Source organism: Notothenia rossii (genome assembly GCF_949606895.1).
Source record: "Notothenia rossii genome assembly, chromosome: 9".
NCBI lineage: Eukaryota > Metazoa > Chordata > Actinopteri > Perciformes > Nototheniidae > Notothenia > Notothenia rossii.
The window spans coordinates 32,045,519-32,070,686 of NC_136907.1; the positions used below are offsets into that span (position 1 = coordinate 32,045,519).

The 25,168-nt window shown below is 42.7% G+C and overlaps 1 protein-coding gene across 2 annotated transcripts in view; it reads right to left on the bottom strand.

The window, feature by feature from the left end:
• Window positions 1-1,414: 1,414 nt before the first annotated feature.
• The window catches only part of robo4 (roundabout, axon guidance receptor, homolog 4), a 37,997-nt gene continuing 14,243 nt past the window's right edge, over window positions 1,415-25,168 (bottom strand). For both annotated transcript variants that reach the window (XM_079651641.1, XM_079651642.1), the window contains exons 3-19: window positions 17,926-18,083; window positions 15,743-15,863; window positions 15,030-15,168; window positions 14,433-14,560; window positions 13,509-13,624; window positions 13,196-13,427; window positions 12,191-12,312; window positions 11,929-12,100; window positions 11,379-11,576; window positions 10,929-10,971; window positions 10,564-10,676; window positions 7,030-7,341; window positions 6,487-6,591; window positions 6,170-6,317; window positions 4,907-5,134; window positions 4,303-4,658; window positions 1,415-2,590 (exon numbers count right to left, since the gene is read on the bottom strand). In XM_079651641.1, the coding sequence (XP_079507767.1) occupies window positions 2,415-2,590; window positions 4,303-4,658; window positions 4,907-5,134; window positions 6,170-6,317; window positions 6,487-6,591; window positions 7,030-7,341; window positions 10,564-10,676; window positions 10,929-10,971; window positions 11,379-11,576; window positions 11,929-12,100; window positions 12,191-12,312; window positions 13,196-13,427; window positions 13,509-13,624; window positions 14,433-14,560; window positions 15,030-15,168; window positions 15,743-15,863; window positions 17,926-18,083 (2,867 nt within the window). In that variant the 3' untranslated portion in view covers window positions 1,415-2,414. The remainder of the gene's footprint in view (window positions 2,591-4,302; window positions 4,659-4,906; window positions 5,135-6,169; window positions 6,318-6,486; window positions 6,592-7,029; window positions 7,342-10,563; window positions 10,677-10,928; window positions 10,972-11,378; window positions 11,577-11,928; window positions 12,101-12,190; window positions 12,313-13,195; window positions 13,428-13,508; window positions 13,625-14,432; window positions 14,561-15,029; window positions 15,169-15,742; window positions 15,864-17,925; window positions 18,084-25,168) is intronic.

The window sequence follows — 25,168 nt, forward strand, 5'->3', positions numbered from 1 at the left end:
TGTTCAGTGTGTGTGTTTGCATTGGTTTCAGGCCATGTCTAATATGGGTCATTGGTTAGCTGACATAGGTACTATATACAGCTGGTATTTTGGCAAACCCCAAGGGTGTGTGTGTCTGTGTGTATAACCTAATAAGACAAGCAGACAGTACAGGATTGCCTGATTCATTACTGTGTGAGCCTCATAGCGTGTGTTCACGTCTATCAGTGTGTGTGTGTGTGTGTGTGTGTGTGTGTGTGTGTGTGTGTGTGTGTGTGTGTGTGTGTGTGTGTGTGTGTGTGTGTGTGTTCAGAGGAGCCGGGGGCTTCATTTGGAAACATATGGCCTTTAGTGAAGGAGACAGATGAAGGATAATCTCTATGGCGGTCCAGTACACACAAACACACACACACAAACATGTAATCCACTACTTGCTGCGTTGCATATAGGGTAAATATGGCTCCTTCAGATAAATGAGCAGAGTTTAAAGCTTGATTCCTGTGCTTAACAAAGCCTGCGCTGTTTTCATTATTCATCATTTTAGCCTGCTTTGACTACTTTTTGCAGGTCTGCTTGACTTCATCTGAAAATAACTGCTAGAGAAGCAGTCTGATTAATCTTCTAAATGAAATTCTCAGAGAGTAAAGACATGAAAGAAATCTTAATTATTGCATATTTTTGAAGCAGAAAAAGCTTGTCCCTCTTCTGAGAAGGAAATAACAAATTAACCCTGAGACTCGTTCCTATGTGTTTGTTAACTTGGGCTGTTTTTAATACCTGGAATATAACTAATATGGCTGTTCCTGAGCAGCAATAACTGAAACAGACAGCAAAGCACTTCTTAGCTCAACAGTCTCATTTGACCCCCAGCCCAGATACAGGCCAGGGATTACTTCAAAATGCATGTCGTGCTTTGCAGCTGCACACAAAGTGATTGAGTAAATCATATTATCTTACATACATATTAAAATGTGTATCAGTCTGCAAAGCTCTTCCTCCCTAATACTCATCCAACTCCTGTGAGGTTTGACTGACTGAAGCGTGTGCAAATAATCTGCTTTAAACAGACTAAACTAGGCTACATTAAATCCCAGGTTTTTTTTTAAGGAAAAACATCATTTTTAACCTTTCAAAGTAAAAAACCACACCTTCCTGAACAAACACAGACATTTAGTGTTAATTATTCTCTTCAACGGGTTTGCAATGATCAGCTGCAGCAGCATTGTTGGTGTTGGTTACTCAAGCCAAACAGATGAGTTATAAACATCACCTTCCTGTTACACAGCCATTAGAAACAGCAGGGGGTTCATGTCGGAACCCCCCCCCCCCCCTCATATGTTGAACCAGTGAAGCACTGAAATGTCAACGTGTCCCTGTGAGAAACTGTGAACACTTCCTGTATGGAGGAGTTTCTAGATCAAATGTCCCACTAGCATTTGATGTGTATACGTGGGTGTTTTTAATAACAATACAAATAATAACATAAGAGACAGTATCAATGTCACAGGTTTCAGCTCACTGAAACATTACATGTAACATATAAAACCTGATATCAATCAATTCTAACATGTTTTTCTAAATAATAAAACACATTTGTTACGAGAACAAAATAAATCATCGAGCATACTGTGGAATGCTTCCTAAAGTAAGATTTAAAGTTACACCTCCACTTAGTTCAATTCATTTTGAACTATTTTTACAAATAACTTTTGCTACATCTGCTATCCTGCTATAATGTTTTGTATTATACAAACTTTTTGTAAAATAGAAAAAGGACAGAGCGTATAAAGTACAAAACAATCTTCAAATATAAAATAATTCCCAGAATGTAATAAACTGTAAGAGACAACAGGATTTAGAATGTGATTAAGTTCTTTGTATAACATGTGTTGAGTATGCTGAATATACAGAAGTGATCATTTGGTAGGACTCCAGCCCAAATGAAATCTTGGAGGAAAATAAGAAACAAACATGTGTGTGAGGAAGTGTGCAGCGCTGCTAATGACTGGGTTCTCCGTCTCCATCCTGTCTCTGTGTCTCTGGCCTTTTCAAACACACTGGGTGAGAAGAGCCCAGGGGAAGTGTCTCATTACCCTCTAATGAGCGGAAAGAAAACTTTAGAGCCTCAATGGAAGTCATTTGGAGGATGCAAACAGTAGTCGGACTGCCCTGAGGTAAAACTATTACAGACAAACAGAAGTATCTCAAACATCAAGGAGTTTGCTCCAATTATATTTGAAATCCAGACATGTAACTATTATTGACAGGGAGAACGCTATCAAACCCTGTAGTATTTCAACCTTTCAATTCCAGCCCTCTCAGATAAATAAATGAAGATCATCCATCATTTCTTCTTGTCTTGCTGTTCTGGCATCGCTGTGAGGTGTTTGTGAAGTTCTCAAAATGCAGTCATGTTGCATCTTTTCCTCTGATGCCTAACTGTCAAAGGGTTTGGAGCTCCTGGCAGGATAGTGAGCTCTGTACTGAGCCTCCATCTCCTCCACCCAGGCCAGGTTCCACTCCCACGCAGGGACCGGCTCCAGCTCCGCCGAGTCGCCCTCACAGAACGACGGGTAGACGGCGCTGAGGGGAGAGGCCGGTGGGGAGAAGCCTGAACACAGGAGAGGAGCACATGTTGACAAACATTTCAATATGGAGTGGAGGGGTTATATTAATACAGAAAGCCCCTCGACTCAGAGCAGCACCTTGTGTCACGCTGATTCTCTGAGGACAAAATAGCTTCTTTGAACCAGCTGTCAGTCACTGAAAATAAAGCTACTCTAAAATGTTTAAGGCAACAAAGCCACCATTGCCTTTCACAACAGCCATATTCTGCATTCTGAAGGCATTCTGATACTTCAAAGACCTTCGAAAAGGTAGCTGTCTGGGAATAATAACAGTTATTCTAAGCTGAAGTGTTTTATGTGAGTGTTCTAATCTGAAAAAGGCCTGCTCCTGCTGCTCCCCTCTTTTCACATGATTAGTCCACAGTCTGCTTATCCTTGAAACGGGGTCTTTACATAAGTATCATTTAACTAGAGTGGATACTTAAATGGTAGATGTGAAGCTGAATATATTCTATTCCTAAAAAAGTAACCTGTATTCAATAAGAATACTACCAGAAAGATCCTGAGGGGAAAAATGAAGGCCTTTTAAGTCTCCATGTGACACTAAACATGTAGTCACATGGATGGATGACTTCATTCTTGATTTGATGCTTATATTCTACACATTCTGAAGATGAACAATGACCACAGCTCTGGGGAAGCTAGTGGCCATTAGCAGGTGAAGAAGCTAGTGTAGTTTCCTCTTATCTGAATCTGTGGAAACAGCCACAAGAGAGTGAGGCTGCCTGCAGATGGAGAGCAGAGTGACTGATGAGGTGTCATGGGGCGAGTTGACTCATCCTGAGATGTGATTTCATGAAACCAGCTAAGTAATTGCCTGGTGACATCTCAGATATTAGACTTAATGTCTTTGTTTCTGACAGCAACAGACACATGCACACACACTGACAAACAGTGACATGTACACTCTCCTATTAACATCCAAAATATGTTTTTCATTTTTAATGTTGAACTTCAAAATACTCTTAAAACAAACACATGTCTTGAGTTCCATGGTTCAGTTTGACAGGTGTACTGGCTGCCACTGTTTGGCCTGCAGCTCCAAGCAGTCAGACTGACAGAGGGCTCCATCTAGTGGAGAGATGTACATTCCACTACAGGCTCTTGTGCCTTTCCTTTTTTAGTTTTATTTTACTGTGATCCATGTTCATCTCTCTGAATATGTTTTTGCACAACCCTCCACTTTCAAATAAAACACACTGTAGTTTGTCATATATTCATTGTAATACTTTTTATATTTAAAGTTGGTCTAAATACTTGTCTTTTACTTTTTTAATGCTAAATCTTTTTTCACAAATATTTTCTTTTTATAATTGTTATATTTTTTTACCGTCTCTTACAACGTATTCCCTTATGTTGTTTATGTTTGCACCACCATACAACAAAGCTAATTCCTTGTATGTGTAAACCATATTGGCAATAACTCGATTCTGATCCAAAACAATGAGCCACACTGAGTGCTCTGCTGTCAAAATGGAAACAATCACATCTGGTTCTCCTGGCTGAGTATAGCTTGTTGAGGAACCGGTGTGTGTGTGTGTGTGTGTGTGTGTGTGTGTGTGTGTGTGTGTGTGTGTGTGTGTGTGTGTGTGTGTGTGTGTGTGTGTGTGTGTGTGTGTGTGTGTGTGTGTGTGTGTGTGTGTGTGTGTGTGTGATCGGTCAGTGTTCAGAGTGTTTTCCCCCCGTCAGGGCTCACCTGACAGCGAGGTTCCGCCCATGCTCCCGGCTGTAGCGGCCAGCAGGCGTCTGAAGGTGGCGCTGTCCTCGGTGCAGCAGCTGTCCACGGAGCTGATGAAGCTGCTGCGGGCGCTGGCCAGGCTGCTGCCCGTCACCGAGCTCCAGGTGTTCCACAGGGAGCCGTCCCCCTCGCTGCAGCAGGAGGAGGGGGGCGGGGGGCTCTGCAGGCGGGCGCGGCGCAGGCCCATCGTTGGGACCTCAGGCTCATGGGTGGGGGGGTCCTCCTCCATCTGAGGGGAGTGGACACGCTCATAGATGTAGCCCAGGGTGGGGGAGAAGGGGTTCGACAGAGAGGGACGCTGCTGAGGTAGAGCACTGTTGACAGACGGGGGGGGGCATGTACAGATCTCTACATGTAGTGCACAGTATTAAATGTTGTTATTTTTACTTTTTAATGACTGTTTTTAAATGATTCCGCAGTACAATTTCTGCTCTTAATGTTTTCATATTTGTAAAGCACTTTGGATGGCCTTATGTTGAAAGGTGCTATATTAATAAACGTTCCTCGCCTGAATCATATGATTTGTATTATCATGTGCTGGGGTCAGCGAGCTGTTATCTACCTGCTCCTCTCAGGTTTGGGGCTGAGCTCCAGATACTGTGTAGCCTCCTCTGCTGTCAGCGTGCCCCCCTGCTCCTCATCCATTGACCTGGAGTATGATGCAGTAGACAGGTGGCTGTAGGAGGGGCAGCTGTTGTTGGTGGGGGGGGGCTGCCCACAGCGGCAGGACGCATCACACACTGACTGGAGAGAGCCCAAGTCCACTGATAGATTCGTAGAATGACTGGAGCTGGAGATCATACACACACGAGTTAACTGCAATTCAAAAATCGAAATACTTTCCTTAAAAGCTAAAAATAAAATAAAACTTGAAGCAGCTCCCAGTAATCTCCCCTTACTGACTGAGAGGCTGAGTGTCCTGACTCAGCCTCTCAGTCAGTAAGGAAAGATTTCTGGGAAGAACATAAATAACACACTGAACTGTGTAGAAACAGGAATCACTTGCCCTGTTCAACAAGAAATACACATATAATAGGAAACAGTCAAACAACACAAAGCGTTTGTTCCATCTGCTCTGTGCGTTTTGGACTCATGATGTTGGGCCTATTAACGTCTCTACGGGACCACGTCTCCATGCTTTCATGTTCAGAAAGCTCTTTCTCTTTCTCATACTGCCTGTGCTGCAGCACCTCTTTTCACCCTGTCCAGCTCTGTTGTGATTGGTCAACCACTTAGAGATGTCTCGCCCCCTTAGAATATCATAGACAATGTGTTAGAGCCAAAAGCAGTTCAATTGTTACATAGTGATGTCACTATGTTACGTAAGTAAAGAGACCAGACCATTGCAGGCCATTTTGTTCCTCAACTATTCTTGTATATTTAGACTTCCTGACATCCTATGCTTGGCATTTCTCATTTCCTCCGTTAGCTCCAATAAACATTAGGCTCTCGGTCATCTACCTCCAGTCTCTTTTCTTACTTGCTTTTTGTCCATATTGTGTGTTCCCACTAAAGTGAGGTCAATTCTTGGGCCACTAAAAGGAAACAAACATACTGTAAGGAAGGACGTTGAGGTCATCTCTGACCAATAAGGCATGGAGACCCCAGACTTGTTTTAAACATGGCAGACAGCTCTTTCTTTATAACTTTACTGTTTTGGAATGCAACAATGACCAATCAGATTTCCCTGATGACTGTATCCTTCTATCACACTCCTGCTCTTTGGGACCAGCATGATGACCCCTGTGGCTGCTAGAGGATTAGAGATGCATCAGAAATGTCTCTTCCCCCCCGCCCCTCCGTCTGTGCTGTGTGAGTCTCTTACCCTTCTTCTGAGCTGAGGCTGTGTGAGTCCATGGTGTCCTCTAGTGGCATTGGTGGTGGGGGGGGCAGCATGTCCATCAGGTGTAAGGATGCAGAGTAATGCAGCAGTCGAGGACAGCCAGCAGCTTTATCCCACTCTGGATGCCCCCCTAGACAAAAATAACATATGCCTACTTATAACCAGTCGCCAATAATTCAACTACTAAAATCAAATTGTGTTAAAGTACACGTTCTAACTTAATTATAAATACAAAATCAAGATCACAAATTCACAAAGATGCTGGAGTAAGGAGTGCTATAAACTGTGTTGTGTGGTACCGTGCCGGGCTGCTGGGATGTGACTGAGCCTCTGTCTGAACACACTGGAGGGGCAGGCCTGGTTCCTGCTGGGCGCGAGAGGGGCACTGTTCACTGCATGCAGCTCTGGGGTCAACAAGGAAATCACAGACGCATTTCAGCTTCTTCTTTTTTTATCACGTACAATGTGTCGGAGCGCTAGCCAATAGAAGCGTGAGTGTAACATAGTGATGTCACTAAGTTCCCTGAGAAAAACTCCCTCTGGACACAGGGATTTTAGCCTTTGCAGACCATTCACATGAATGAACACCTAAGAACACACTACAGGAGAGGGAAACCTCCAAACAGTTCCCCTTTAAATATTGGATAGTGTAATATGGTGGTTTCAATAGTGCAGCCCTGGTTGATACAATGTCAAACATTTGAAGCAAAGCTGTCTTACTTTCTGCATTGACATCATTCACAACACTCAGAAGACAACGTGTGCAGAGACACACAAAGAGGGACAATGAAAGGAAGAACAAATATAGTTGTGGTGTTAACATCACAATCTCAACTATGCACCTTGCTTGCTGTGGGTTTTTTCCCTCAGCACCCCCATCCTGGGCTGGGGGCGTATAGCCTGTTTCCATGACAACGCCTCGTGGCTCCCCAGGGATGCGCTCTTTGCGAGGGGCTGAGAGAAGATCTGGATGGTCTCCCCCTGCTGAAGGGGGACACCGTGAGGAGCCTTAGGGCGGCTTCCAGGACTGTTAAAGGTCTTCAGACCATTTCCCATCAGGTCCACGTAGAAAGTGCCGTAAACGCCACAGCTGTCCGTCACGATAGGGACCGCTGAGTCCATGTTGCGGGGGTCCTTCCAGGAGACTGGCAGGCCTAAAGAAACACAAATGAATACGTCCAAACATTCAGCAGCATATTTATCAGAGAGGCTGAAATAGTGAGAGGGCGATAGTCTCATCGTGTCTTTCATGTCTCTAGTTCAGCCTTTCCCAAACTCAGGGTCGCGACCCAAAATGGGTCGCGGATCCGTTTTGATTGGGTCGCCAGTTAAATGCATTGCTACAAATACACAGCGTCAGAGCTGATGGCTGCGTTGCAAATACAATTGTTTTATAATTTTTGTATTTTATTTTGAAAATGAAATTATGCAATATAGCATTGTATATTGAATGATTTAATTTTCTAAATAAAAGTAAACTAAAAATAAAAGATTGTATTTGTATCAGCTCTGACGCGTCCCCCGCGAAAGTTTTCGCGCTGTCTGTTTATTGTTTATTGTCTGTTGATTAATCCCGATCGTACATGATGGCAAAAATACGATACAAAGAGGAGTTTTTAAACGTTGGCTTCACAAAAGCTGTTAGAAATGGAGAGGAGCGGCCTCAGTGTGTTTTATGTGGAGAGGTGCTCAGTAACGAAAGCTTGAAAATGAACAAATTGGACCGGCATCTTCAAACAAAACATCCTCTGCATCGGGACAAATCGAAGGATTTTTTCATCTGCAAAGAAGATCTTTCAAGAAGCAGTGTTTTGACGGCGGAAAAGTAAGTCACTCATTTTAATCATTTGTTTTTAGTTTTTGTGAGTTTGTCAGGGTCTGTTGTGAAATTGTTTCGTTAATGCAAAGTTGGATGAAATGCAGACTGAGCGGACCGCCAGCTGCGCGCTCTCGCGCGTCCTCTACCCGCTCCCGCGAGTCCACTTCATTCTGCAGCGGCATAGAGCGGTGTTTCAACTTTTACTAGCCTGAAATGTTTTTAAAACGGCCGGGAGAAAAACAGAGAAACAATAACCACAGGAAGATTAGAGGGAAAGTGACAGGTAGTATGAGAAGGAAAGCGAGAGAAAGTATCAGCCGCACGGACGTGACTGCTGCAGTGTGATGCACATAGGAATACATATGGGGGTTATTCCCTATCTTTATTCAAGAGCGTGGTCTTTAAATTTGAGAGCATACTTTATTGATTTCACGTTCAGAATATGTATTTATTTCCCTCAAACCCTGTCCTCACACTCAAATAGTGCCTGCTTGCGCTTAGATTTGCTCCGCTTCTGCTCAAACTGTACGCTTGCACTCAGATATATTTCTGCTTACAGATTTCCTGTGTTCCAGTTTAAAACCTTCTCCTCGCACTCAGGCTGTTTCTGTGCGTTCGCTCGTGAAATGTCTGCTCTCAGATTTCTTCTGTGCGCGCTTGGATCTTTTGTGCAACAACCCTGTCAAAATCAATACTGTGGGGATTCCCAACAGTATTGAGTATGTAGTCGCTTTAGATAAAAGCGTCTAACAAGTAACATGTAATGTAATGCGCTATAAATGCGGTTGCCAGGTCCACATTGGGTATACAGCGTACGCCGGCTGGTATTAAAAATCACCCAATAACCCAGCAATGTTAATGATAATATCTTCTCTGTTATTTTCAGGCATTCAAAGGGAACAGAGGGGCACTGAGGGCATCCTATCAAGTCAGCCTCCAGAAAAAAAAAGTTAATCAGTTGCCAAGTGTTGGAGTTTTTTGTCTCTCAGAGTGTTTTACAACACCTCTGTTCATTTAAAAGGGTGTGTACATAGTTTTTGATCTAGTGACAAACTTAATGTTGCACTTCTGATAATTTAAATGTGGTTTCACCTGTGATGTACTTTATACTGCACTTCCTATAGTTAGTGTTTTGTCCCTTTCTGTTTACAACATGTTTGTTCTTTGTTCATTTAAGATACTTTAAAATGGTGTGTACATAGTTTTTGAGCTAGCGACAAACTTAATATTGCACTTTTGATAATTGTATCATTTAAATTTGATTTGTACTGTATATACTTGACTGCACTTCCCATGTTTCGTCTTTCTGCTTTGATCCTTATTTTTTCTCTGGGCAAGCTCAAAGGGAAGGTTTTTATGGTGAGAAACCTAATTGCTGCAAAGCACTTTTATAATTAAATAAATATTTTCATTTACATTTTAAATTCATGGTGTGTTGCATTCTTTGTTTATAACTGTAGATATTATGGATAATCATGACATTTTTTGAGCTTGGGTCCCTTAGGACCACAACATTTCTGTTTTGGGTCTCATGCTGAAAAAGTTTGGGAACCCCTGGTCTAGTTCATTTGGAGACACACTAATATCCTTTTGTTCTGGTTCTGTGTCCACAATAGCTTATTACTAACGAATGCAGAGAAATTATTCATACGGACTGACAGGTGACCTAATGACAGGTTTGATGATGTCATCCTGCATCATCTGCTTTACAAGGACATCAACTGCTTGACAGTCATGAAGTGCATTACTGGAACAATAGGATGAACAGAAACATGTTCTTTTAAGAGTTATGAGTAAAGACGGGAGCTGGACATCGTAAACATGAACACACTGTTAGAAGTTGGCATTTTGTGCATTAGGAGAATATAGTTACTATAAAGAGTAACCACTTTAGTTAACTAGACACAATCTCAACACACGCACATGCTGATATGAATAAGTGTAACCATGGTGACCAAATAATCTTATAAATATAGGCTTTATGTTGCTACCACAGATCGGCAGATTATTATTATTAAATTTTTTAACTGCAGACAATTTAATAACAGTTCACTTATTGAATTCAGTAACAATGAAATTATCTATCCCAGTTGCAACCTGTTGTATATCTAATCACATGTTAGTACTGCTCAAGCACATACTGTATACATAAGTGAGCCGAGTGTGAAGAAAATAGCTTCTAATGACTCTGAAACAATGAAAGTGACTGCCAGAGTACTGATACTGTCAACAGCTTGTTAGCAGTTTATAAATGACTGAACTTGTTCACCTGAAGAAAAACAGATTGTGCCATTCATTTGAAGACGTTTCAGTCTGTGCATTAAATAACTATTCCAGGGTTTTGTCTATAGTGTAGCTCTCTCCTTCTCTTGTCGACTCCTTTCCTTGCTTTATGTTCCGTGTCTTATTCAGACAATATCACTCTGGTTGTGGTTAGGGTTGGTTTGCAGCAGAGTCTCTCTTACATGGACAGACTAGCATGCAGAGCAGTTCATCATGTATGATAGGACAGGTCTAAAGGTTTCAACACTCTTCATGTGTGTCCATGAATACTCACTGGCGCCCCTGATGCCTGGATGTTTCTGACCCTGGGCCCACAGGTCCTGGTACTTCTGGCTGAAGGCAGGTCTCCAGCCTCCAGAGGTCCAGGGGGAGTCTGGGGCTGCCATCCTGTAGAGGAAGCAGGAGGAGGATAGGATTCCAACGTTTCATCATTATTTATAACGTTCTAGTCAAATTAGTTATGAGTAGTCTTCCAATCTGAACTGAAACTATTAGGATAACTGTTTTACTGTACTTTGATCATAAGGCAGATTTATTTCAGGATTTGATATGTATTGTAATGATTCCATTCTGATTCCATTTTGCACTTAACATTTTACAAATGTATACTCCCCAACCTCTACCATGTTTCCTCTGTACCTGTGTTTTATGATGAGATCTTCACCGGCCAGCCTGTGCAAACCTAAGAAGAAGAAGAAAAAAAAAACATAAACATACAGAATGAGAGGTCATTGAAAGTGTATTAGTTTAAGTATGTTCAGCAAAGGGTTGTGCTCATTTGAAGTCCTTTATATACTGTTGGGTAATTTAATATACAGCAATGCATCAACTTCTATAGGGTCATCATAGTGTTGTAGCTCTGTCCTGTAAGAGCCACCTATCTGTCAGAAGTCTCATACTGTAAAAACATCCTTGTTTCATCTTTGCGTCAATTCATTTTCCAGCTGATCCAAGGGGCTTCATTTAGAGAAACACATGAAGGAAACCCTCATCCTTCAGCCTCTCAAAATCACCACATTTGGAGACACATCGTTTTAACTGGGCAGAGCGCTGATGATAAACTGTCATCTGAAAGTTGTGTGAACACACCTTTGAACCGGCCGTGTCCTGGGATCAGCTGCCCTGTCTTGCCGTGGCGTTTGAAGAGGTACACAGCTGCAACCATCAGGAGGAACCACAGGAGGGCGCCGACGCTGCCGATCAACACAGGGTCCTGGAGCAGGGCCAGGACCTCAGACAGCTCCCCTCTGTCGCTGTCTGACCCAGTGGGGGCCCCTATCTGTGGGTCTGAGACAAACAGGAGCAGAATAATCAGATCTGAGGTCATGATAACTTCTCCTCTGTAATGTGCTTACACTGCACACTGTAGACACACACTGAACAAAACGGAACCGTTGACTTTAATTCAATGTATTTTGTTACACATCAATGTGTGAAAATGGAAAATGTATTAAGTTAGGTAGGGACCTAATATCCTTTATTTAAACGTAATATTATTGCTTTCAACTACCCTAATATATGTATGTGAAATCTGTTGACATAATACATTTAACTAATGTCAACATTTCAGGTTTTTCAGTGCAGACTTTATCTCAAATTGTCCTTCATAAATGAACAGATAGATATTCCTTTCACTCACTGATGACAAACCCATGAGGGTCGCTCAGCATTCCTACTCCAGCTCCGTTGGCCGCTGCTATGGTGATCCAATACCGTCTCCCTGGTTTGAGAGTGGAGATTTCAAGAGTGTGGTGACCACTGTCCACCGTCCAGTTTTGGTTCTGCTGCTCCTCAGACTCCACACACCACACCTGGAAAACAGTTTGCATCATTAGAGTAGCACGTTGGTATATTGAAGGGGATTATTATCTTTCCTTGATAATAATATAGTGTATGTGTACCTGGTACCCCTGGATGATCCCGTTGTGTGTTTCATGAGGAGGGGGCTCCCAGCTCACATGGATGGTGTTGTTCTGCTCATGGCTCACTGTGATGGACACAGACACTGGAGAGGCCCCGGGCACTGCATACAGAGGAGACGAGTCCACTGTTATCTTCCAAACGCTGGACTGGGTATTTAAGTTCAACACATTTAACCCTCCTGTCGAGTTCGATTCCCCCCCTTTCTTTGGTGTTCCTGGTCAAATTTGACCGGTCTGTTTTAACCGCTCTTACATTAAAACAAAAACCATTAATCATTTAACACCCCTTTAATCTGTAAACAGACTACTGGTTTGTAGGAGCCAATTAACACTGGGTATAAAAGTAGGAACCTATGTTTGTGGTTAGAGGTTCCGCCGGAAGTCCATACAATTTTTGACCACACACGGAGAACGCACACAAACACGGGATTACAAACATTTGCAAAAGGTATTGTGTGAACCGTAATATCGTGTATGGTGAATGAGAAAATGAAGCAAGTTAAATGGATACCAGTGAACAGGAAATAAATGGAATGTATTTAATTGGAAACTTTGTATCAAACTTGTATTCACCTATCAAACTTTGTGTGCGTCAATTACGCCAACATAGCAGATCCTCAGAGGCTTAAAGTGTTGGCTTAGCCTCTACATGAGTAACTGCAGTGATTATACAAAGAAGAGACACTGAAAATGTATTCTAAAATAAAAATGTTCTTGGATGTGTACTTTCTGATGGATGAACATTCTAGGGTCACCCATTCTATTTCTGACCAGGAAGATATCTCAAGATTAAATGAGAGTGCTGATCAGCAATTTTATATTTTCCAATGTTTACTGTGAAGGATATCATGAGGCAATGGAATGTAAAACTAAATGTTTATGATTGATGAAAGTAGCAGATCTGTCACATTTGACCCGAACACAACAGGAGGGTAAAAAGCATTATAAAGGACACAGATATTCTGAAATCCGTTAATTTCCTACCTGTCTCAGGGACTCTGAGGTGCCGCGTGTTGCTCTCCCTCCCGTACAAGCTGCTGCCGTAGGGACGCACTTTGAACTCGTACTTGTAGCCTCTCTTTAAGGGCCCCACCTGGGCCTGGAAGCTGGGCACGGTCACTTTGTTTGCCACCCAGTCGGAGCTGGCAGGCAGCAGAGAGCGGTACAGAACCTCAAAGCCGTCCAGGTAATGAGGCTGGGCGGGGAGGGACTGCAGCTGCTCAGAAAACACAACATGGATCATAAACCTGAAATATTCACGCTCTCTCTGAAATTATTTGAGTTAGCTGGCCCCTACCTTCCACTGCACTTGTGATATGTTAGAGCCAGGGGTCACAATGCTGACGTTCTCCAGGGCCACTCGCAGGGCCGACAGCTCTTTGTGCAGGTCTCTCTGTGTAGTGCTGCTAGCATCTGGAAACACAGGTTTATTTATTGGTATTTTGTTATTATTTAAAAGAATGGATACACAGGTCAGGACTTGTATTACTCATTGCATTTGAAAGCAGAGTTGATGGTTAGTATCTCTGTAGTTGGTAACTAATGGGTCACAACATATTAACATTTTATTAGTTTTGTCCTCAGGTTGATTCTAAATAAGGCATAATGCAAAATACTCATACACATAATCTGCAAGGAAAAAGTGTCAGTTTATATTCCAGCTTGGTGTCAGTGGTACATGTGCAGTATGAAACTGTTGTAGGGATTTTCCATACAACTGAATGAAGGCTGTGTATATTATTTGTATAATGCACACAGATTTCAGTAGATTTGTGTAACTTTTATGCAGGTTATGTGGATCATCTTTCAGTCAAACGTACTAAAACTTCATTAGTTTATATGGCTCCTTTATTTAATAATAAGAATACAAATATAACCAGCTGTTACTACAAGACTGCATTCTTAGAGGGTCCCATACAAGCTGGGGCTCTTCTGTTAAAATGATTTAACCTATTAAGGTGCTCTGTATACAGATCTTCTTGTATCCGTTAGAAACTAACATTAGCCTGAATCTTGCCAGAGGAATGGCTGAGGTGTGTTTCTACTCCTAATGCCTTATTAACTACAAGCAGTTTGTTGCACCTGTAGAGATGTAGGTGTAGCTCAAATAAGAGACCCCAGTCTATCTGTATCTTCCGGTATGTGGACAAATGAAGCTCAGCACTCACACTCCTTGGGTCAGCTGGCAAACTGATAACAGAGTGTATTTCTCATAATTTACCTTCAACCAGTAGCTGTGCGCTGGCACTGACCACCCCCACATCATTGACAGCAGTGCAGGTGTACTTCCCAGCATCCTCAGCTATCACATAGTGGATCTGCAGAGTCTGGTCTGGGTTTATAAGATACCTGCACACACAAGAAGAGCAATTATCTTACTGCCATCTCTTTAACAATAACTTACATTTAGATTTTTGCAGATGATTTAGGTAATTTCATGTATCTAACAATCAGAGGGTCAGAGGTTCAATCCCACCCACTGCAGTAGACAAGTGTCAAAGCGTCCTTGGGCAACATACTTAACCCCAAAATTGCTCCGGTATTGATGTGTATGTAAATTGCTTTGGATAAAAGCATCAGCTAAATAACTTGTCATAATATAACAACATGAAATAGCACAATTGTGAAGGACATTTTCAAGAATTTGCTACCAAATCTTTGAGCAATTATTAGGCCACTTCTTCCAGCTAAAGGAAGGTTATCAAATCTTTATTAGTGCTAGAGGTCAGCTCTGCGTAACAATACAACAATAATTTATTCGAACATATTGATCAGGTGTAGAGTTGGCTCTATGAATGGAGTGTGTATGTCTGGGTACCTTCCGTTGGGCAGTGGCCCCTGCTCTCTGCTCCAGGCCACAGAAGGGGGGGGGTCCCCCTTAGCCCTGCAGTAGAACTGTGCAGACTGGCCCGTCCTCACTGACACGTGTACAGGCCTCAGCACCAACACAGGCTTGGCTGCATTGGAGAAGAAAAGAGGAGATAAATCATACTGTGATGTATAGAGTGGTGCAGGGATGAGTCCAAAAACTGGAAACAAGTCACTTCCTGTTTCCTTGTCTTAAAATCAATTGTTTTATTGAATTAGTTTATGGTTAGATGCCTACAATAAGATCTGTGGTTAAGACAAGCTAATTACATTTTCAGGTTTTGTTCTAGGACATAAAATACGTACAGAATTAGGCGGCGCCAGCTTCTATGTTTAAAAAAATGCAGCATGACTAATAGAGACTACTAAATGTCCACATGCCCAACTTTAACCGCCTTAGGCTTAGCGGTGTTTAATGTTAGACTTTTAATACTGGCGATTGCATCAACTTTCATACAGCTGTATTAATATGTGGAGATTATCCTGCTTATCAAAACTTGTAAGTATAAAAAACGTGTGTTTACTAAGAGGAGTTAAAAAATCCCATTGCTTTTAGTCTAGGAGAGGTTGCAATGCTAACTTCTGGGTTGGCCTACAAAGCTACGTCCTCCCTGCACCATCCCACACTGCACATGAATAACAGTTATGAGCATGTTGTCTCACCCAGCACAGAGAGCCGGGCCGCCCTGCTCTCCCTGACCCCCGCAGTGTTTCTGGCCACACACACATAAGCTCCAGAGTGGTTCCTCTCTGCAGGAGCGATGATCAGCTTCCCACTCAGCTCCTACAGCAGAGCAGACAGGAGGCACACAATATCACACACTGCACTTCACACAAGAAGTCTGGCTCTCAGCACATAATATAAGACAGGATTTCAGAACAGAAACTGTAAATGATCATCTGTTGCACATTTTTGTTTTGAGTCATCCCTTTACCATGTTCTCCTGCTGACTCATGTCAACTAAACTAGGGACACTTTGTCAAAAGAGTGATGTGTAAAAAATAGTTATAATATTACCAAATTAATTTTGGTAACATAAACAATGTGTTTGATGGCGAGTGATCTGTCGCCATGGCAACGGCATATGATGACACCCCATAATACGCTTAGATGTCTTGAGGGCTGCATCATACCCAAACATGATAAATGTTGTGCCGTTTGGAGCATGTTCACTGAGATTATAGCAAGTTCGTGATTTTTGGCGAGGGATGTGTTGCCATGGCAACGGCATATAAAAAAATCTCAAAACTGACATGTACAGGTCTTCAGGGCTGGACTGTAGCACACATGTGATGTTTGACCACTTTTGAAAAATGTTCATACAAGTTATAGCATTATTGTGTTTTACATTGCAACGGCTTATGATGACACCCCATAAATGACATAGAGCTGTTCAGGGCCGGAGCGTTAAGGATAGTCTGAAGTCTGGAGATGTTTGGACCATTTTCCTTTGAGTTACAACAACATCGTGTTTTATAGCGTGGGATGCGTTTCCATGGAAACAGAATATAATGGGACCTTATATTCGACGTAGACCTGTTGAGGCATGAACCGATGATATACATGTGCAGTTTGATGACGATCGTACCATGTCCATTGGAGCAACACGTTCTCACTCCCAACCCGTCACATGTTGACGGTCGGTCAGGGCTGCTCCCCCTCACTCTATTACGCACAGGGTACCCCTTGAGAGTCCTTTTTCAACGGGCAGGGCGTCCCATTGACTTGCATAGAGCTCCCTGAGCGTTGGTAATAGACGAGTTGGGATCGCGGCGAAATGCTCTCCGCAGATCCATTCTCACAGCGTTTATCAACCTTTTTCTTACTCAATATCAAGCCATACTTATTGTTTTTACTTCTTTATTTTAATTGAATAATGTAGGACTTTTGTTGCCGTCAGTTATGGGGAGAGTAGGGGCTCAGAATACTGAAATCTGTATTGGTTCATCGATTTTTCCTTCTAATTTTGTATTCTTTTCTAAACCACACACTGTTATTTACTCAACAATAACACATGATTATCCTTGTGTTCATTTATTTGTTTGATTAATAAACACAAGTTGGAGTCCGTCAGGACCGAGGGTCGGAGCAGCTCATAGTAGTTGCTTTAGAGAATTTTACACCCGGAACTAAGTATTCTCTCCGCTTCGCTTGACAAACCCTGTGATAGTCCTCAAGCTCTGTGATTGGAAGTTTGAGTGTGCGCCGAGGGTTTGAGCACTTTGAAATGGGATGGAACCACGGCAGACTGTCCAAAACTGGATTTGAACGGGTTGAAAAAGATGTCGACCAGCTGGGGCAACAAGAAAATCGGCGAAATCGAGTGTGACTATTAAAAAATAAATATTTATTATATTAATATTGACAATAACAACCGACCGTCGGGGAGCGTCCACTTTTAAAAATCATTATAGCTTCACCACTCTAACTATCATACGACATTACCAGTTTTCACAGATTAATTATGTCACAGCTTAATTTAGTCTTTAATTTGATGTATTTGAGTCATCCAAGAGTCGTTGCATAAATGTTTAAAATGATACTTGACAGAGAATTGACAAACTAGAAATACTGTCTCAAAGTGGTATGCCTTTGACAATTATTCAAGAAAACTAAATCACAGGCATTTTTCATTCATGCAGTTAGATATATGAAAAATTGAAAATGAAGGGAGGGAGAGTTTGTTTGTTTTCCCCCTCTTTCACCCTGCATAGTGAGGGTGACAATACAAGATATCCCTTTGTGAATCGAACATATTCAGTTTAAACTTGTGCAGCATTGGAAATGTTACTAGGTTCATATTTAAAATTATTCAGGTTTCAACACAACATGTAAATGTGCTTACAGTGTAGTGGTGATCAGCGCTGTTGATGCGCAGGCCGTCCTTCTTCCACATCACATTAGGTTCAGGGTGTCCCACCGGGGGGGCGCAGTTCAACACAGCCAGTTCCCCCTCTGCCACCTCCACATCACTGGGTTGCACACTGAACTCGTCCTGCAACCCTTCAACCACACACACACAGTCAGGGTTAGTCTAACCCTAACCCCTCACACATAGAATAGGCTGTGTGATGATCATTATAGGCTGTACATAGTTACTGTCTACTGTATTAAATCTGAGGTGTTTACTGTCAATACAATTTATTTTTTATAAATGTAGTGTAATAAGTTCACACAGTGTAAAACCTAATCTTTAAAGAAACTGTCTTCCTATAGGCTACTTTTGACAATTATTAAATTATTTTAGACTAATGTTCCACATATGCATACTGAAGTTCATACATTAACCGGTTCATTCAAACATCATAACAAGTGCAGAGGAAACAGTAAGATGTGAAAATAATGTCAAAACAGCAAACTCATTCTCACAATTCTGTGACAGAGGCCAAACCAAGGCTGGACAATATACTGTATATCTGTCGTGGCTATTTGTCCCTAAACACTAAAACAAACAAATACAAACTCAAAATCTAACTGCAGCAGGGATCTGATGAGGAATCTTACGCAGGATAGTTCATTGATTGGCCAAGAATTGAGTTTGTTGTGTTTATTTCCCTTAGGTTTCGAAGATCAACCCAAACAAAGAACATGGCTTTTACTTCCCTGATAAAACACAAAGATTTTTTCCGGGGCAGTCACTGCTCCACCTGTCTGCAATAAATACCCAAACCGCCAGTGACTGAAGCTGCATTCAAAACAAAAGCATAGAGAAACTGCTCATTGATGACTACATCTTGATCAAAATGCCATATACTAAACAGCAAGAAAATACATGTTCCACTATTAGAAATGACAAATGAATACATGAATGATGTAAATTACTGCTTTATTTTATTACTATATTTTTATTACAGTGTTCTTAATATAGTTTGCAATCTGTGTACTTTTTTTAAAACATTGTTTTTAAATGTTTATGTATGCACCATGACATCAAGTCAAATTCCTCGTACGTGTGAACCTACCTGGCAATAAAACCGTTTCTGATTCTGATAGTATATAGATATGAGACAATACAGTATCTCGTCTACATTTTAGGATATGGTGATGGATTTATTTTCCAGACTTTAGAGACTTCATTACAGTAAAGGGATTCAACTGATGTTTCAATGTCTCTGACACATGGCAGACTGCAGATCATACAGTTAAGCAGCAGCTGGGAATATTCAGATAGAAGATCTGCATAGAGTAGCTGGGGCCGTGCTGACTGCCATCTACTGGTGGGGATGCCTTTTGATCAAAGAACCCCTTATAACCAGGGGTGCACATAAGTGGTACGCAGGTACGCATGCGCGGCAACAATCTGAAATGCGTACCGTCACTTGTGTCACAAAGCGCATTTGCGTACCGATGTATATGTGAAGCTTTTCCAGAAGGCGGTTAGATCATCGGACGACGGAGTTGGTCTCCGTGTGCACAGACAGGGCTGCTGTTAACGTCGGCCTGTACAGCAGCACTGCGCTAAAACAGCTGATCACAACGTTCACACGCTCTGTGGTCACGAAGCTCTGCACTCTACTACTACCCCCCCCCCCCCCCGTTGACATTCGCGATACAGAGGGCTTCATCATACTCCACTAGCACCCCCACCCGCTGACATTCGCGATACAGAGGGCTTCATGGGAACTTTGAGGGGAGCCGGAAGTTGGAGTACCAAACACTGACTCCAGGTACTCATCTGAGTACCTCACTGAGAAAGTTGTGTGCACCCCTGCTTATAACCAATATGTACCACTCTGCACAATTGTAATGTATATATCATCCAATGCCAATATGTGTCTATAGTATATTTCTATATATCTCTGTAGCTTAGTGAGATTGTACATTGTATTCAATATTTTCTTTATATTGTGTATTATTTAGATACTCTAGTTATTATGTCCTTTCTATTGTGAATTTGTGTATACTTGCTGCTAATGCTCATTTTTATCTTTTAAATACGTTTAACTCGGAAACAGTACTGAAGGAGTGGCAGACCGGGGTGGTGGTTCCCCTTTTCAAAAAGGGGGATCAGAGGGTGTGTGCCAATTACAGAGGCATCACACTACTCAGCCTCCCCGGGAAAGTTTACTCTAAGGTACTCGAAAGGAGGGTCAGGCCGATTGTCGAACCTCAGATTGAGGAGGAACAATGCGGATTCCGTCCTGGTCGTGGAACGACGGATCAGCTTTTTACTCTCGCAAGGATCCTGGAGGGGGCCTGGGAGTACGCTTATCCAGTCTACATGTGTTTTGTAGACTTGGAGAAGGCGTATGACCGGGTTCCCAGGGAGTCACTGTGGGAGGTGCTGCGGGAGTATGGGGTGAGGGGGTCTCTACTCAGGGCCATCCAATCTCTGTACTCCCAAAGCGAGAGCTGTGTCCGGGTCCTCGGTAGTAAGTCGGAACCATTTCAGGTGAGGGTTGGCCTCCGCCAGGGCTGCGCTTTGTCACCTATCCTGTTTGTAATATACATGGATCGGATTTCGAGGCGTAGTCGTGGGGGAGGGGGTCTGCAGTTCGGTGGACTAAGGATTGCACCACTGCTTTTTGCAGATGATGTGGTTCTGATGGCTTCATCGGTCTGCGACCTTCAGCACTCACTGGATCGGTTCGCAACCGAGTGTGAAGCGGCTGGGATGAGGATCAGCACCTCCAAATCTGAGGCCATGGTTCTCAGCAGGAAACCGATGGACTGTCCACTCCAAGTAGGGAATGAGTCCTTACCCCAAGTGAAGGAGTTCAAGTATCTCGGGGTCTTGTTCTCGAGTGGGGGAACAATGGAGCATGAGATGGGTCGGAGAATCGGAGCAGCGGGAGCGGTACTGCAGTCTCTTTACCGCACCGTTGTGACGAAAAGGGAGCTGAGCCAGAAGGCAAAGCTCTCTGTCTACCGCGCCATTTTCGTTCCTACCCTCACCTATGGTCATGAAGGATGGGTCATGACCAAAAGAACGAGATCGCGGGTACAAGCGGCCGAGATGGGTTTTCTCCGTAGGGTGGCTGGTGTCTCCCTTAGGGATAAGGTGAGAAGTTCGGTCATCCGGGAGGGACTCGGAGTTTAACCGCTCCTCCTTCGCGTCGAAAGGAGCCAGTTGAGGTGGTTCGGGCACCTAGTTAGGATGCCACCTGGGCGCCTCCCTAGGGAGGTGTTCCAGGCACGTCCAGCTGGGAAGAGACCAAGGGGTAGACCTAGAACCAGATGGAGGGATTATATCTCTTCTCTGGCCTGGGAGCGCCTTGGGATCCCCCAGTCAGAGCTGGTTGATGTGGCCAGGGAAAAGAAAGTTTGGGGCTCTCTGCTGGAACTGCTACCTCCGCGACCCGACCACGGATAAGCGGGAGAAGATGGATGGATGGATGGATGGATAACTCGTGTAATGCTTGACAACACTGCTGTGACAAAACAATTATCCACATTTGGGATATCTATCTCTTTATTATCACCAGATTAAGATAAAACTCAGAATTAGAAAAATGTAATTGTGTATTGTAGCCTACACCCTTCTGACGATAGACCACTGGAGAAGCATGCAGCAGACTCCAACCTCTCTAACTAATGCCTGTGTTTGGAAGCGTTACTGATCAGCTGCTCCAGTCACTGGAGCCTGTTAGCTGTCAGTAAGGTGAAAACATCAGGGTGGAACTTCAACTGTTACCGTCTCTTTCCTCCACTGTAAAGACAGCAGGAAGAGCAGCTGCTGCATGTCTACAGCCTCTCTGGGCTCCAGATAAGTAAACAGTGAGGGTCCGGGGGCAATTAGCACCATTGTTTGACTTCTCCTGCGTGACAAACATTGACATTAGATCCCCGTCTTCCTGTGTCCCTACAAACATCTTCATCTGCCTCCTGTGTGTGTGTGTGTGTGTGTGTGTGTGTGTGTGTGTGTGTGTGTGTGTGTGTGTGTGTGTGTGTGTGTGTGTGTGTGTGTGTGTGTGTGTGTGTGTGTGTGTGTGGGCTAAGCCCTAATCTATCTCCTGTGAAGGGATAGGTTTTTTAACTTTCCCATGTTTTCAGTGACATCAGTTATTTTTTGTGACCAACATTTTATTGTTGAAAAACGTATATACAGATACAAATTATAGACAATACAAAAAGAAAAAGTAAAGACAAAGAAAAAATATAGGGAATCCCTTTCCCATGCCACCCCGTCCCTCCCCCTTCCCATTTCACAGAAAATCCTACCTGATGTTGGTTAGCAATCATCAGAGTTCATCTATTATATTATGTATTATTTATATGATAGCATAACAATTTATCCACATCAAATACATCAACTATTAAAGCAAAATCAAGAAAAATGTATATATCGTTATCAAATGTAGCAAATTAAATCTTCAAATCTGGGGGTTATAGTAATGATTTGATCATTAATGCAGGGAAAAAACATAATGCATATTACATAATAGTAGATGTACAATAAGAATTAGATTGTATGTTGTGGTTAAAGTAGAGACTAGTGCTACACCAGGGTATACAATCGAGGAGTCGCCGCAGTCTTACACGCTTCTCTGTGCTCTCTCCAATAAAATACCCAATATTAAAGGTGTGTGTGTCTGCCCAAGGACAATTTAAAGTAAAACCTAATAGAGTTGTCATACATAATAACCTAATACAAGTTCAAAACAAACAAAACAGGAAGATTGAATGTGGACTCTTAAATATAAGATCTCTAGCATCTAAAGCAATATTGGTAAATGATTTAATATCAGATTATAATATTGATATATGCTGTCTCACTGAAACTTGGTTGAGACATGAAGAATATGTCAGCATAAATGAAGCCACTCCACCCAGCCATATCAATACTCATATTGCCCGAGGCACAGGCCGAGGAGGTGGAGTTGCAGCCGTCTTTGACTCAAGTTTACTTATCAATACTAAACCAAAATTTAATTATACCTCCTTTGAAAGTCTTGTTTTAAGTCTTACGCATCCGACCTGGAAAACTTTGCAGCCAATCTTATTTGTTACAGCAGAGGTACTCAAACTTTTTTGTTAAAGGTCCACTTGTGAATGTATACAAGGTCAATGGTCCGGATCAATGCCAGTAAAGTAATGCTCTGTACAGCACTTTGGTCTGGAGGTTTTAAAGTGCTATATAAATAAAGTTGGATTGGATTAATCTACTTTATTTGGGGGGCCCCCCTTCTGTTCCAAGCACTTGCCTGTCGGTAAACGGCGCCCCTGTATACACACATACATTCAATACATACATGGCTTGAACTAGTGGGAGAAATGGCACTGTTTGTCTGTAGCCAATGCCTTGAACCTCGGCAAAAATGGCATTAAAGCATTAGAAAGTCACGGTAAACTTGCGGTTAACTTGCGGTCTGCAATGCATGTCACGCTTGCGCACACAAGTAAATATACAGTGGGGCAAAAAAGTATTTAGTCAGCCACCAATTGTGCAAGTTCTCCCACTTAAAAAGAGGAGGCCTGTAAGTTTCATCCTAGGTGTACCTCAACTATGAGAGACAAAATGAAGGAAAAAAGGAAAAAAATCCAGAAAATCACATCGTCTGATTTTTAAAGAATTTATTTGCAAATTATGGTGGAAAATAAGTATTTGGTCAATAACAAAATGTCATCTCTCTCTCTAGGTCGTCCTCAGACGAGCCCTCCATCGTCGCTTCCAGTCATCCCGGTTCTCCATACATTTGGCCAATTCATTGGTACTTTGTGCTCCTGCGTCATTCTTGAGTACGTCCACGTATGTTTGTGCGGGACGTCCTCGTGACCGATGCCCGTGTGTTGGTTCCCACAGCACCAATTTGCCGGCTGGCAGCTCTTGATGCCATCTCAATACTTTGTTATACACGCTTTGTTGGCAATGACAGAGGTCTAACGTTTTCTGTAAGTCTTCACAAGGTTTTCACACACTGTTGCTGGAATTTTGGCCCATTCCTCCATGCAGATCTCCTCTAGAGCAATGATGTTTTGGGGCTGTCGCTGGGCAACACAGACTTTCAACTCCATCCAAAGATTTTCTATGGGGTTGAGATCTGGAGACTAGCTAGGCCACTCCAGGACCTTGAAATGCTTCTTACGAAGCCACTCCTTCGTTGCCCGGGCGGTGTGTTTGGGATCATTGTCATGCTGAAAGACCCAGCCACGTTTCATCTTCAATGCCCTTGCTGATGGAAGGAGGTTGTCACTCAAAATCTCATGACACATGGCCCCATTCATTCTTTCCTTTACACGGATCAGTCGTCCTGTTCCCTTTGCAGAAAAACAGCCCCAAAGCATGATATTTCCACCCCAGGTTTCACAGTAGGTATGGTGTTCTTTGGATGCAACTCAGCATTCTTTCTCCTCCAAACACATCTAGTTGAGTTTTTACCAAAAAGTTCTATTTTGGTTTCATCTGACCATATGACATTCTCCCAATCCTCTTCTGGATCATCCAAATGCTCTCTAGCAAACTTCAGACGGGCCTGTACATGTACTGGCTTAAGCAGGGGGACACGTCTGGCACTGCAGGATTTGAGTCCCTGGCGGCGTAGTGTGTTACTGATGGTAGCCTTTAATACTTTGGTCCCAGCTCTCTGCAGGTCATTGACTAGGTCCCCCCATGTGGTTCTGGGATTTTTGCTCACCGTTCTTGTGATCATTTTGACCCCACGGGGTGAGATCTTGCGTGGAGCCCCAGATCGAGGGAGATTATCAATGGTCTTGTATGTCTTCCATTTTTTAATAATTGCTCCCACAGTTGATTTCTTCACACCAAGCTGCTTACCTATTGCAGATTCAGTCTTCCCAGCCTGGTGCAGGTCTACAATTTTGTTTCTGGTGTCCTTTGAAAGCTCTTTGGTCTTGGCCATAGTGGAGTTTAGAGTGTGACTGTTTGAGGTTGTGGACAGGTGTCGTTTATACTGATAACGAGTTCAAACAGGTGCCATTAATACAGTTAACAAGTGGAGGACAGAGGAGGCTCTTAAAGAAGAAGTTACAGGTCTGTGAGAGCCAGAAATCTTGTTTGTTATTGACCAAATACTTATTTTCCACCATAATTTGCAAATAAATTCTTTAAAAATCTGACAATGTGATTTTCGGGATTTTTTTTTCTCATTTTGTCTTTATACCTAGGATGAAAATTACAGGCCTCTCAT